The sequence below is a fragment of the Platichthys flesus genome, chromosome 14, assembly GCF_949316205.1.
Source record: "Platichthys flesus chromosome 14, fPlaFle2.1, whole genome shotgun sequence".
Taxonomy (NCBI): Eukaryota; Metazoa; Chordata; class Actinopteri; order Pleuronectiformes; family Pleuronectidae; genus Platichthys; species Platichthys flesus.
In genome coordinates this window covers 19,645,194-19,658,987 of record NC_084958.1, presented here as the reverse complement: position 1 = coordinate 19,658,987, position 13,794 = coordinate 19,645,194, and the positions used below count along the sequence as shown (strand labels likewise).

The window sequence follows — 13,794 nt, the reverse complement described above, 5'->3', positions numbered from 1 at the left end:
TTTTGTATTTTCAAAATTCATATTTTTCTTTTGCTTTAAATAAAGCAGCGTTAAATGACAGAGTAAGTAGATGATACATACAACCCTGACGACATAAGGTAAGAGTGGGGGTGCACCCGGAAGTATTACAGGACTGATATATAGAGACACCCGTTTACAGAGTATCTTATCAACCTAACCCCAGATTTATAAACACATCTGACACATATTTCATATATAGCAGTAAACAAATACGAGCATAATTGAGAACATTATTAAGTGATGACTAAACAAAAAAACTCACAATGTGATGATTTACTGTATTAACAGAGCTAAATAGGTTCTTGGGAACAGATAGGCAGCTTTTTATCAGGCCAATCGTAGAGGCGCCTGTAATTACTCCACCGCCCTCTGGGGCCCGGCTTGTCTGCGGAGGAAGGGCAGAGTTCTGCCAGCCTCATATCCCTGAATACAGTCAACGTTCTGGGGCAGCTTCTTGTCCTCGTGTCCACTTGGGGGGTAAAATCGTCCACATGGTTTGATATTATCTTATTTGTTGCTGCACCGTTCATTTGCTGATGAGGAAACTTCTCTTATTCTCTCATTTCACTAGGAAAACAAAGAGTAAATAATGTAAGAAGAGTTAGGAATGTAAGTACGTTTCCTTTCTTAGGCCGAACATACATTATGATAAATAAAGTACTTTTCCCCCGCATCATCACAGTACACTGCTCCCTCACCATCCACTCCATTACCTCCGTGCCCTTGATTCTACTTCCAGGATCGCAGGTCAGCGGGGCACAATGAAAGAGCCCTTTAAAATCTGGCACACATGCTTTTCTCAACCCTAGTCAGATGGCCTACAGCTGCAGGCTGGGACTTGCCATTGTCCAGCATTTTATGCACCGTGTTCGCTTTCACTCTCTGTCAAGAGGATGAAGACAAGTGGACGCACACCGACGGAGCATGTACACAACTCTGCAGAGCGGAAAACTGACATTCATTTATCACAGCGTTAAATATCTTTTTTTTTTAGATACATGTGTGGACAGAGAAAGTAGAAACAGTTTCTCTGATTAACTCTTTTTGAAAGTACCTGAGCATTTACTACAACGTCTTACAAAATGATACAAAAACAATATCAGTTCTACTTGCGTAAAAACTATTTTGTGTGCTTGCTTCATGTCATGCATACTTTGACATTCGCGCTAACTGTGCTGTAGATTGCTCGGAATCAATTGCTCGAGTCTTAATGAGTCAGAGTCAAATGCAACATCCTTTAAGGAAAATAAAAATATACAGATCTGACCGCCTGCGATGTTGCACAGGAAGTCTTGTTCTAATACCATGACGAATTACCACAATGACACTAAAAAAATGTATTGAATCAAGCTGAACCAAATTACACACACTAATAGATAGTAGTCCCTTAAAAGTAGCAGATTTTTTCACACATTCATTATTCTCAATATAAATAGTGTCCTGTCATGAGTGTAATCTAAATAAATAATCTTTCTCTGTGTGTTGAAATCACAAAGTCTCCTCATGACTACACTCGCTGGGCTTCGCTCTCAGCGGCGAGCCGACCACAAGCCGCTGCACAAATAGTCAGCGTTCCCAAATTAAAGGGAGGATCAAAGCCAGGATGTTATCAGGCGTCTCCAGCGGCAGCAGGAGGAACAATGAGTAAAAGGCTGCTCAGTCAGACCTTGCTCCACTCATGTGGCTTTCTCTCAGGCTGGAGGATGTTAAGAGCTCGGTCACTTATTCCAGAGCCGTCATCACAGAGTCACGGCAACAGGACACAGCAGGTTTAGGGTTCACGGTCATATTTCAGGAGGAGCAGATGGCTAACGACAGGTCCACATTAGATAATCTCTGCAGCCAGGGTCTGGCAGAGGTCACTGTGTGGCCTCGATGTTTACAGTGACAGTTATCAGGTTGAGAGGGAGCCAGAGGAAAAAAGACGCCGGCTCCCAGACTGATGGGACTTGGTGAGTGTGGCAGATGGAACCTGATCAAAAACTCGCCTTAGGCTGCAAAGCCGGACAATCGACTGGTCTGTTAGAAAATCATGGAATAACCTAGAGGTGAAGAAAATAGAACTACCCCCCCCCCCACACACACACACACACACACACACACACACCTCTGCATGAAACTTTCGTCTTCACAAGTGCTTTTAACTAAGCTATTTTTCCTTTTCACCTTAACCCTTATTTTGCTATTTACCTCTTTTATATAACTCTTTTTTAAGCTTTTGTTTTTGCTTTAGACCGGTTTAAACTCTGCTTTCTGAATTCGTCTCTGGGTCGATGTTGACGACCCTGAACTGCACCTTGAATCCATGTGTGAAATGTGCTTTAGAAAATAAAACTGCTTCACCTTCACGCACAGCAAATTTTCAAACTCTTGTCCATAAGCACGAAACAAAATTCTTACATTCTCAGGAAGCTGTTTATGATCAAAACTTACTTAAACTCACAGATATGCAGATATATTGACATCTGACACATATGTGTTTGACTTCAATAAGCATATCTGAGTCAAAAAAGAAAAGGATAAAGACACACAAGAAAGGACAGACAGAAAAGGATAGAGGACAGACAGGTAGAGGACAGACAGAAAAGGATAGAGGACAGACAGAACTGGACAGACACATAGAGGATGAATGTACCTGTGACATCTGCGGCCTGAGGTTGATCTCCTTCAGGTTGATGGTGAGGGGTCTCAGGTTGTTCAGCAGCTGGCACAGCAGCACCCCGTCCCGCAGGGTCTGCGCCAGGTCGAACACCTGCGCCGTGTCCGCGGTCACCCGGTGGTTCACGGGCAGCACGTTGCAGCCGATCAGCCAGACCGCGCACTGCCTCCAGTGCTCCATGTTGTCCGGGACGGGGGGGGGGGGGGGGGGGGACCAGGTGGGTCAGTGCAGCGTGTGGCCCGGAAACTTTGTCCCTGGTTCTAACGTGTGCATGATGGACTCAGCTCCGGTGGCTCGTCCCTCTGAGCTGCAGCTTGTTCTCCCGAGGACGCACAGCTGCTCCGTGGAGAAACCCCCTCTGTCTGTCGGTCTGTCTGTCTGTCGGTCTGTCGGTCTGTCAACTTCCCCTTCCTCCTTCTGTCAGCTTGCTCAGGGGTGGACCCACGTTCCATCAGCTGTTTTCTCCACTTAGACTCCTTAACACACCTTTACTCTAAATGACCCTTTTCATAATAATAATAATAATAATAATAATAATACAACTTTATTTGTTAACCCCTTTCATTCAAGAAATGCAGTTAAAAGTGCTTTACAAACAATACAGATGAAAATAAAATCATTTTAAAATGTAGTTCAAATAAGAAGCTAACAGATTTTTAGAAACATAAGAACATGTTTACATGACATTTAAAAGATCCAGTTAAAGTCTGAAGCAAAAAAGCGAAATGCTTAAATTTGTCATTTATAAACTTTCACTGAACTTTGTTCCAGTCTGTTTAATATCACTATTATTCATTTTAGAGGGACTTGTAGCTTATTCCTAAAGATTAAGATTAAGAAGTCCTTTATTAGTGCCGCAAAAAAGATTTGCAATGTTACAGCAGCTGCACATTACTTTGACAGTGGAATGAATGAGGGAACCAACATTTTACCCTTTATCTTATAGTACTTATTTATGAATTTTTGTCTAGATTTAGATTAAGTTTGATTTATTTATATTTCCTAATTTAAAACTCTGGCTGTGAAATGAGCTGTCGGACCCCCTCATGCTTTCCACTGTAAGAGTAGGTAATTACACTATTTGGGGCAAATACAATACTTTTATAACAATTTATCATTTAAGATGTAATGATACTTTATTAGTAGTAGTATTGGAAGTATAAGTAGTAGAAGTGGTAGTAGTATTAACTGTAGTGGTAGAAGTAGTAGAAGTAGTGTTGTACTGGGTGAGGTGTATTCCTTATTTCTAAAATGAGTTGAGTTTATATTCCTATAGAATCTGTAAGAAGCTGCAGAATCCTGATTGTGAAGGTTACCGTGTTTTTTACAGACACGTCCGTAGATGTTGAATCAACGCTGAGGCTAAATACAAAAACCTGATTTAGCAGACATTCCATGTGGATTATAGAAGGCTTTGAAAGGTGACTATAATCTGAGTTTTTTGATGGCAGGTGTGTTCTGATCTCTTTGTTTCAGTATAACCAGATAGAAAAGAATCAAGGGATCCAACAAAGGCAGAGAGAAGCACATCCTCCAGCCACAGGATTTACGGTAGATCACTGTCAGTAAACCCGTGACATAAACACAGGAAGGAAGCCGAGGGACTCCATCATATTTCAGCCTGCGTGTGGGAGCCAGATGTTTCCTCAGACATTGATCAGGCTTATGGACTTACACTCGTATAAGAGTAAATGGGTTTTTCTTACTATGAATACAGAATAAATCTTATAATGCCATGAAAATAACATCTATACTACCTCAGATCAGATCTTAACAAACACATTGCTAGTGCTCTCTTTTAGGAGTTAACTGCACAAGGTTATCTTATCTAAGGTTATATTATCTTAGTTTAGCTTATTTTAGCTTATCTTAGTTTACCTTAGCTTATCTTATTTTAGGTGAAGTAAGGTGAGGTTAGCAAAGGTATCTAGGTATGCTTTAAATTCTAAATCACTGCCCCAAGCTTTCCGCAGCACTTCTGGTAACAGTTCTCATTCCATATATTTTCCCTTTTAACGTAGTTTTGTTTTTGTGACGTCCTTTTCATTGATCCATCTCTGGATATGTTGTGCATTTCCCTTTTTGTGCTTTGAACGTTCTCCCAAGGAGTCACTGTGGTGGAGACCACAACAGAGCTAAAAGGAGGGGGATCATTGGACTTCATTTTGCCAGGTGGACAAAAACGTAGTTTCAAATGAATAATGATAAAGTTGCTCTGCTGGATGTGACAACACTTTCTCCACTTTGTCTCAGTGATGACAGTTGATTACACTGTCCCCTAGTGGCCAAAGCTGTTACAATCACATCATTGACAAACCAAAACCACTCTGAGTGAGTTACAATATTAGAAAAAGTGGATAAAGAGAGCAACTGGAGATTTTGCATAATTTTATTGTGATAATTAGCAGGTGAACACACATCTGTGCTGCTGCTGTTTGTTTTGCAAGTGTCTGTATAAATCCTTTCACATTTAAATCATCTCTCTTGTTGCAGGCCTTAAGCGTGCCATGAAAGTTAGACGATTTACTGTGAGAAAGAAATATAAAATAAACATATTAGTTGTTTATAATTAATAAATGCAATTTTAAAGAAATTCAGGGATGTGTTGTATTTATTGTGTTTTTATGTTTCTATGTTCATTGTATGCACCAATTACCAGAACGAATTCCTGGTAGGTGTTAACCTACTTGGCAATAAATGCTTTCTGATTCTGATTCTGATTCTACATGTTCTACATCCTGAATATGGTTAAAGGCTGGAAAACACATTACAGGGACTGGTGTGCATCTTAAGATACTGATTAACACAAGCTGTTGATGGTATGACACAGAACAGTCTGAATACAAATACTAATAATATAATATACTATGTTGAATACATGCCATAAAATATTGTACCGAATGCCACAATTCCTTTCAGGGAATCAAAATGGTTAGAGTTAGGGTTAGGGTTAGGGTTAGGGTTCAGATATTTGTGTCTGAATACAAATACTAATAATATAATATACTATGTTCAATACATGCCATAAAATATTGTACCGAATGCCACAATTCCTTTCAGTGAATCAAAATGGGCCGAAAACCATTAAAGGTTCAGTGTGTACGATTTGGGTTAATTTGCATAAATTTAATATGAAACATGAAAAAGAATGTGTGGCAGCCTTCAGTCATCAAGTTTCTCCAGTGTGGACGTCTGTTAATAAAAACATGGTGGCCTCCATAGAGATGTTAATATAAAGTATTAAATATAAAGGAGCAAAACAATTTGTGAAATTTAAAGGAAACTGATTATTTTATATCTATATCTATTTATATATCCATTTCACCTAAATCTTTGAACACATTGAACCTTTAACAGTGGTAATAGGCTACTGGTGGTGTTAGCATCGCTAGCATGCTATCCTCTGTCAACTTCCGGTGGAGAGAAAAGCGACGCGTGCACCACACCGGAAGTGAAAGCGGGGAATAGAGAAGCTGAAGCGTCAAAACATAAACAGAAAGCGCTGGAGCTTGTGTGGGACTCGTCTGTCTCACGGTGAAACCTTCAGCCCTCATGTCGTGTGTCCCCCGGGACACTTACCCCAGCAGAGGCCCCTAGCTGAGCCGCCGGGCGCTGAGCTGGACACACAAACACCTGCGGGAAAGATTCAAGGGACGAACAACTCACAAGTGCGCCTCGTCGGGCCTTCGAGCAGAGGTAACGGTAGCCTTGCACGTTAGCCGTGCGTGTTAGCCTCGCTAGCTCCTCTACGAGCAGCTGTTCGGTTGTCAAGCGGAACTGACAGAACTGAGCGGACATTTGTTAGCCGCCAGCGATGCTAGTTAGCATTAGCCGTGGTGAATCACAGCGACAGCGCTGCACGTCGGGGATTTTTTTAAAACGGACCCTGGAAGCAAGCTACCAAGTTTGTTAACGTAGTTGTGTGCAGCTAGTGACGTTAGCCTGGAAGCTACAGTGCTAACCTCAGCACACTGTTGTTGTTGTTGTTGTTGTTGTTGTTGTTCAGCACACTGTTGTTGTTGTGGTCGTCAGCGGGTGCAAAGCAGCGCTCTCGAATTACTCACGTGTTTAATCTTAGCACCTTAACGAGCAGCCTGCGTGTTGTGTTTGTGTGCGACACCCAAAGGTGCTGCCCCGGGTCGACTCAGGACCAAGGGGACAGGATGGCCGAGGCTGACGGCAAATCCACTGCGCTGAACGGTAAAGGACCAGCGCTGTCCCCTCCCCCCCCCGGAGGAGAACTGGGCTGTTGTATTGTGTAGATGTTTTGATTTTTCCAGCGCTGACTGTTCACCTCGGCTCGTTGTGTTTTGCTCGCAGTAGGTTCCTCTGAGGAAAAGGAGCCCGGAGAAGATCAACACACGGAGGGAGATGCCTCTGGAAGCAATGAAGGACAAACACAGGCTTCTTCTCAAGATGGTAACCTCACCTCCTGAATACTCCTGATGCTTTATTGTGGATCATTTGACTATGTTTTTAAAAACCTACAACTTATAGATTGAATAGTTATTAACTTCAGGTATTCAGGTGTAACTTCACTTATTCAAGGGGTATTCACCCTCTAGTTCTATATTGGAAAACATTTAAAGGTTCAGTGTTTAGAATTTAGTGACATCTAGTAGTCAAGTTGTATGCTGCAGCTGAATACCCCTCACCCCTTCCAAAGATAGAACCTGTGGAGAAACCCAAAATGATTTTGATGAAACACACAAGTGAAAACAACCTTTTGTTGAATCTCCCAATGCGACAGTGTCGTCCTAACCTTATACTCCTTTTCCCTATTTCGGTAGCTCCCAAGGAAACAGGCGAGGTGTCTGGAGACAAGCCAATGGCAGCTGTGGAAGCAGAGACAGGCACAAATGGCGAGGAGGAAGAGGAAGACACAGACAGCATGGATGGCAGCGGCCTCTACTCCCTGACAGAGGATGGTGAAAGAGAGAGTGAGGGAGGCAGACATGAGAGGGCAAAGGACAAAGATGGTCGTAAAAGGGCAGCAAGAAAGAGGAATAGACCCGGCGGTGGCAACAACCACTCCTCCAGCTCGGATGAGGATGACGACGACGATGAAGAAGAACATAAGGATGATGACGAGGAGGACGAGGAGGATGATGATGATGATGATGAGGCCATGGAATCGTGGTTGGGAGCAGAGCTCTGTGAACTCCGTGGGCCTATTTGGCGGTCTGTGCCCTCACTGCTCTCCAGGGAGATCGGCAGGGACTCGCACCAGTTTGTGCGGCGTGTGTGTGCAGCCCGAGGCCTCGTGCAGCGGCTGGAGCTGCAGGGCCGCCTGGAGAAGCACACAGGCTGCGTCAACACGTTGCACTTCAACCCCTCTGGAACTCGCCTGGCATCAGGCAGCGATGATCTGCGAGTTGTGATCTGGAACTGGGCCATCCGCCACGCTGAACTGGAGTTTGACAGTGGTCACAAGAGCAACGTCTTTCAGGTAAGTGAAATCAATAAGTTCATCTTCAATCATTTGTTAGTCAGTCAAATGTCCCGAGCCAATCACAATATCCCAATGTCCCACTTCTAATATTTACCGTTCAGCCGTTTCTTTGGTGAATTTAATGAATAATTTGTGGATTGTTATATTTATCTAGAGAATACTCTCTTTTCAGGCAGTAATGTAATGGACTAAAGGCACTAGAGAGCAAAAAGGAAGATAACAATGCAGTGGCTAGATTATTTCCACAAAGACAAACTACTTCCATTGTGCTTTAAAATAATTTGAACCACGTTAGAGCAAAGATGCAAATAGACAAAGTACTAGATTGGGGCAATTCAATTCAAGGTAAAGAACATTGTAAATTTGATTAGACAACAAGGGTTATTCATTATCCCATATGGTCGGCACAATATGATGAAGATTGGAGACACAGATTAAAAGGAGTCTTCTTTCTGCCCTTAATGTACACAGGCCAAGTTCCTGCCTCACAGCGGAGACTCCACGTTGGCCATGTGTGCTCGAGACGGTCAGATCCGAGTGGCGGAGCTGTCTGCCACGCAGCGCTGCAAGAACACCAAGCGGGTGGCCCAGCACAAAGGGGCAGCACACAAGGTGAGTGTTGGTACTGCATGTGTGAATGAAAGCGTTTAAACATTATACTCTGTTGGCCTGTTAATGAAGTAAATTCTCCGCCTCTCATGAGTGTGTTTTTATTTCAGCTGGCCCTCGAGCCAGATTCGCCCTGCTCTTTCCTGTCTGCCGGAGAGGACGCTGTGGTGTTTGGAATTGACCTGCGTCTCGACCGACCTGCCAAGTGAGTGATGCCAGTAATAAAGTTATTAAACTCTAAAGTTTATCGACCCAAGGAGCGAGAACTAGTCAATAATGTATACAGTGTTTTGTTAGGTAGACAAAAAGGCACAATTAGATTATTAGGTTACAATAGAGCAGCTGAGGCAAATAACAATTCAGTTAAGCCTTTAATTATTAATGGTGACAATTATGAGTTTTAATTACTTTGTAGTGTTGTTATGTGACTATTCTGTCCTTTACTCAGCGAGCATCCACCTCTAATCATCTTCTCCTCTGAGGTTTCCTCTGTTTTCTAAACTATGTCGTCCTGATTTTTGAGACTTTGTCCCTTCGCCATCGCTCACACCTACTTTTCCTCCTGCGTCTCCTTTATTCTGTGTGGCAGTAAACTGGCGGTTGTAAAGGAGGGTGATAAAAAAGTTGGGCTGTACACCATCTACGTCAACCCAGCAAAGACACAACAATTTGCTGTGGGCGGGAGGGATCAGTACGTCAGGTAGGAAACCAGCGTCTTCGTTTTAATGCTCCTTGTTTTAATTATAATACAAATGGGTTGCTATTGATAGTTAATCCTCCTTTTTTTTCACTTCCTTATCTTCTCACTCTCTGTAGGATATATGACCAGAGGAAGATTAATGAGAACGATAACAATGGCGTACTGAAAAAGTTTTGTCCCTCACATTTGGTTTCCAGCGAGTCCAAAACCAACATAACCTGCCTTGTGTACAGTCACGATGGCACAGGTAAATCAATGCACAATGAAAACACAATTAGAAACATTTAAATGATCAAATTCAGTTAAAAACACTGGCAATGCATTTCCCCTGTCACAAGCACATGTGATATCCCTGTGGCAGGTTTTTATTTCCTTGTTTTTTCCATAATCCAGTTTCAAACTTCAATCTTTTTGAATTTGTCCTTGTCCTTTTAATTTCTCTTTCTGTTATGAGCATGTATTATCTTATTTATTTAAAAAATAACAAGGCCTGTACTTGATGCCTGACAGAATGACCTCTATCAAGATAAAACGCTTCAATGTTCAACCTGCTCTTGGGAAAAAAAAGATTGTTTGATTGTTTTTTTTATTACTCAAAGATCCACCAACCTTCATTAATGACATAAGAATAAGTTAATGAAATGACTGTTGGATCCTTTTGTCTGTCCAGAGCTCCTGGTCAGTTACAACGATGAGGACATCTACCTGTTTGACGCCAACCACAGCGACGGGGCCGACTACATCAGGAAATACAAGGGACACCGCAACAACGCCACAGGTGCTCATCACATCTACTCTGCTAAAACTCTGATGCAGTTGAATTTCACAAACACATGTCCGTCAGCTGGACGTTATTCTTCTTTCATGACCCTCACCCATCATCACTTCTTCCACACAGTGAAGGGGGTGAACTTCTACGGGCCGAGCAGCGAGTTCGTGGTCAGTGGCAGCGACTGTGGACACATCTACCTGTGGGACAAGAACTCTGCACGAATCGTCCAGTTCATGGAGGGAGACCGAGGAGGCGTGGTCAGTCAGAGAGAGACACAGATTGTATAATATGCAAATCGGGGAAACAGATCTTCATGCTTTCGGTTGGTCAATATTTTTCAAGTTATTTCCTGCTCAGACATTTAACGTCTTCTCTCTCTTCTCAACAAACACAGGTGAACTGTTTGGAGCCTCATCCCCATTTGCCTGGTATGGCCACCAGTGGGTTAGACCACGACATCAAACTGTGGGCCCCCACTGCCGAAAGTCCCACAGGACTCAAGGGTCTAAAGGAGGTATTATACTCTCTTCTATCCTTTTACTGTGTAGGTCACCAGTACATTTACCCTCTTGTTTCGAAGGACGCAGGGACGTGTCTCAGATGTCTTATTCCAGTTTGTTGAGTGTCTTAACACTAACATGTTTACGAATAATTGGGGTAATTTCCACATTTGTTTATATCTAATACTCATATGTTGATGTGGAACATGCTGAGTCTTGTTTATGACATTGAAACACCTCTAATCAAGGATTGATTGTGTTTTGCCAAGGTGATGAAGAAGAACAAGCGGGAGCGCGATGAAGACAGCGTGCGCCACGGCGACCAGTATGACACCCAGCTGCTGTGGTTCCTCATGAGACACATGAGGAACAGACGGCCCACGAGGGTGAGCTCTCAAACTCTGGAAGCATTCATTATGTTCTGGGTAGTGGAGATGAATTGTCCAAGGCTGGGTCCAACGCATTAACCACAGCTGATGCATTATGGGAGATGTTGTGTTTTTGAGAGTAAAGATTCAGATTTTGCAGGTTTTACAGCTTTAATTTTTTGACCTGTGGCCTCTTGATTTATTTAGTTTGTCCAATAACTTAAACTTCTTCCTCGTATCTTATTGGCTTCACTGCTTCCAAAATGCCTGTGTCCACAAGCTTTGAGAAGACGTGCACTGACACATGTTTCCTCATGTAATGTATTCCAGAGCTCTAATAGTTGTAATATTCACTGTTCCTCTTTGTCTTGATGCAGACTCGTCGTGAGGGCGCAGACCCAGACTCAGACGAGTCCTGGAGCTCTCCAGATTCTTCTGATGAAGAGGAGGGAGGTCCAGACCATGTCCAGTGCATGTCCTCCTGAGCCACACGCACACACACATACAGACGAACACACACACACACACACATACAGACACACACACACACACACACATACAGACACACACACACATAATCTTTATTGCCCTCGAATTGATGCACAAGGGCAAGCACTATTGACACACTGGCACACTCAAACACTGACGAGCCACAGAGCCACAGACTTTGGGTGTTTTTGTTTTACACACTCTCACACAGACAAACATTTACATTTACCTAAATATGCCGTTGAAGCAGTGACAGATGTGTTGACGCCTGGTTTCCCAGCAGTGCAGAGTGTGCACCCAGCGACCTGGGTCTGCATGCACACCTCCCGAATCCCAATTATTGAGAATTGTAAAAGGTTTAGGGATTTCTCAAGTCCCTATAAACCACTCGGAGGCCCCGGCTTGTCCATACATCATCAATCTGCTCCTGTCAGCCCCAGATCTATGTCCCCGTGCGTGTTTGGCAACGAGCGCCTCGGACTTCACGCACCTGCTAGTAAGCCACACATCACCAGCACACAATCCCTCCTCTCTTAGGCCTTTTCTCTGCTTTCAGTGTAGACGATGAAGAGGGATTCTGCAGAGAGGAAGAGTGTAGGCTCGCACCCTGAAACCATCCCCGAAATGTGACTTCCTTTAACGTTTGAACTTTGAGAGAGGGAACCCCCCCCCCCCCCCCCCCCCCCGGTGGCCCTCACTGCAGCACCCCAGACTCAAACTGGTTTCTGGCCTGGAGCTTGGAGCAGTTAATCACATATGTCCCACGTTTGCTCCCAGAGGACGACTTAATCTGGACATGCTGCGTCCCCCTACATGCCGCCCTCAGCCGCTCCCTCCCCTCCTCACCCCGTTGTCCCTCAGTCCCCCCCCCACTACTGACTGCACTACGAATCAGGGAGGCTCTAGTTTAAGACGTCGACAAATCATGCACTGAGGGTTTAATTTTGTTTTGGAGAGGGTGGGGACTGTTGCCTTGTATCTCATTTGAAAATTTACAGTAGAGTTTATTTCTTTTTAGTTTATTTTTGAGGGGGTATTTTTGCACTTTGGCATTTCTCGACTGAGGAAGAGGAGGTTTCCTTTTTGCTTCCACCAGCCTCTCCTCCTCCTCCTCCTGCACTTCTTCCCACTCACTCTCCATCCCGACCCCCGTGTTTGACCGCAAATCTTAAGTTCCACTATCTCGCTGAGCATGACAACGTAGAGAAGTAGCCGGCGTTCAGCATGTGCATAGGAAAACAAGGACTGGGCTTGGGCCGACCAGGATCAATCGCGATTGAAACACTGCCTACGAGCCAGTTGAGACTGGAGTGAAAATGCCAAACGTCTCCGATCAGTTGCAGAGTGATATTTTTTCCAGAGAAATTTGCGAGTGGAAACTTCAATCAGTGCCGTTATGACCATCGGCTCGAAGACGGGGGGGGGCAGGGGTCGGCAGGGTCGAAACGCTTGCCAGTCATTTGTTGTGTGAGAGCGATAAAGTCCAGCTTTTCTCATTTTCTATGAGAACTCTAGCTAGTCGAATTTATATGTACATATATAAATATATATTAAAACTGTAAAGAAAAAAAAATACTTAAGCAAATGCTGTTTGACTTCAAAGAAGAAACAAAGTTGAATCATTTGATTGGTATTGATGCAGAGGTTTATATTCTTTATGAGGACAAAGTACTTTTAAATTCCAGAGAAAACAAAAAGACTTGAGGCACCGTGTTTTCCCTAAACGAATCCTCGTCTGTTGAACAGAGTCGGTCATTTCTAGTATCCCTCACCAAGAAAAAACTGTATTTTCCTTTCTATAGCATAATCCATCATTTGAGACCGTTCCATCCAGAATTTCCCCACAGGCTATTTTTGGCATCTTGTATACATCATGAGGCTTTTGATGGACATTTTCTTCCACCACTGCCTAATATTGCATTCAACCAGTTCAGTTGGAAATATGTACGATTCGTGCAATAAACAAAAAGACAGTGCTCTTGATGTCGCAGCCGTCTCATGGTCTCGTTCTTATTTCACTGAACTTACAGTTTTCTCTTAACTAATGTGGTTGTGAGTTTCCTCTTATTTAACTGTTGAGACTTTTATCATCAATTTTCTGATAGTTAAGTGCTGAGTCTAAACTCATGGCTATCAACTGTTTTAATGACGACTTAAAAGTTGAATCTCAGTGGAGCACATTCCTCCGCCAACAGTCCTCCTTAAATCAATCAGGCTGAACCAG

General features: G+C 43.3%; 2 protein-coding genes across 4 annotated transcripts in view; one reads left to right on the top strand and one right to left on the bottom strand.

Moving 5' to 3' along the window:
- The window catches only part of LOC133968547 (guanine nucleotide exchange factor VAV3-like), a 43,216-nt gene extending 40,335 nt beyond the window's left edge, over positions 1-2,881 (bottom strand). For both annotated transcript variants that reach the window (XM_062404653.1, XM_062404654.1), the window contains exon 1: positions 2,657-2,881. In XM_062404653.1, coding sequence (XP_062260637.1) covers positions 2,657-2,860 — 204 coding nt within the window. In that variant the 5' untranslated portion in view covers positions 2,861-2,881. The remainder of the gene's footprint in view (positions 1-2,656) is intronic.
- A 3,238-nt stretch (positions 2,882-6,119) lies between these two features.
- Positions 6,120-13,560, top strand: dcaf8 (DDB1 and CUL4 associated factor 8). 2 transcript variants are annotated; one of them, XM_062404650.1, is made up of 13 exons: positions 6,120-6,376; positions 6,807-6,880; positions 7,004-7,099; positions 7,471-8,129; positions 8,604-8,744; positions 8,852-8,946; positions 9,331-9,441; positions 9,558-9,688; positions 10,112-10,219; positions 10,340-10,470; positions 10,608-10,727; positions 10,983-11,099; positions 11,459-13,560. In XM_062404650.1, exons 2-13 carry the CDS (start codon positions 6,844-6,846, stop codon positions 11,564-11,566), a joined length of 1,854 nt encoding a protein of 617 aa, XP_062260634.1. In that variant the 5' UTR covers positions 6,120-6,376; positions 6,807-6,843; the 3' UTR covers positions 11,567-13,560. The 2 variants fall into 2 exon arrangements, with proteins under 2 accessions (XP_062260634.1, XP_062260633.1); XM_062404649.1 differs by having other exon boundaries at positions 7,001-7,099.
- Positions 13,561-13,794: the final 234 nt, after the last annotated feature.

What these genes read in the sequence shown, in the direction of transcription:
- dcaf8 (XM_062404649.1), top strand. Translation starts at nt 6,844, where the DNA reads ATGGCCGAGGCTGACGGCAAATCCACTGCGCTGAACG. An exon ending in GGGAGGGATCAGTACGTCAG is followed by an intron (nt 9,442 to 9,557) that starts GTAGGAAACCAG and finishes CACTCTCTGTAG; the next exon opens with GATATATGACCAGAGGAAGA. An exon ending in GGAACAGACGGCCCACGAGG is followed by an intron (nt 11,100 to 11,458) that starts GTGAGCTCTCAA and finishes GTCTTGATGCAG; the next exon opens with ACTCGTCGTGAGGGCGCAGA.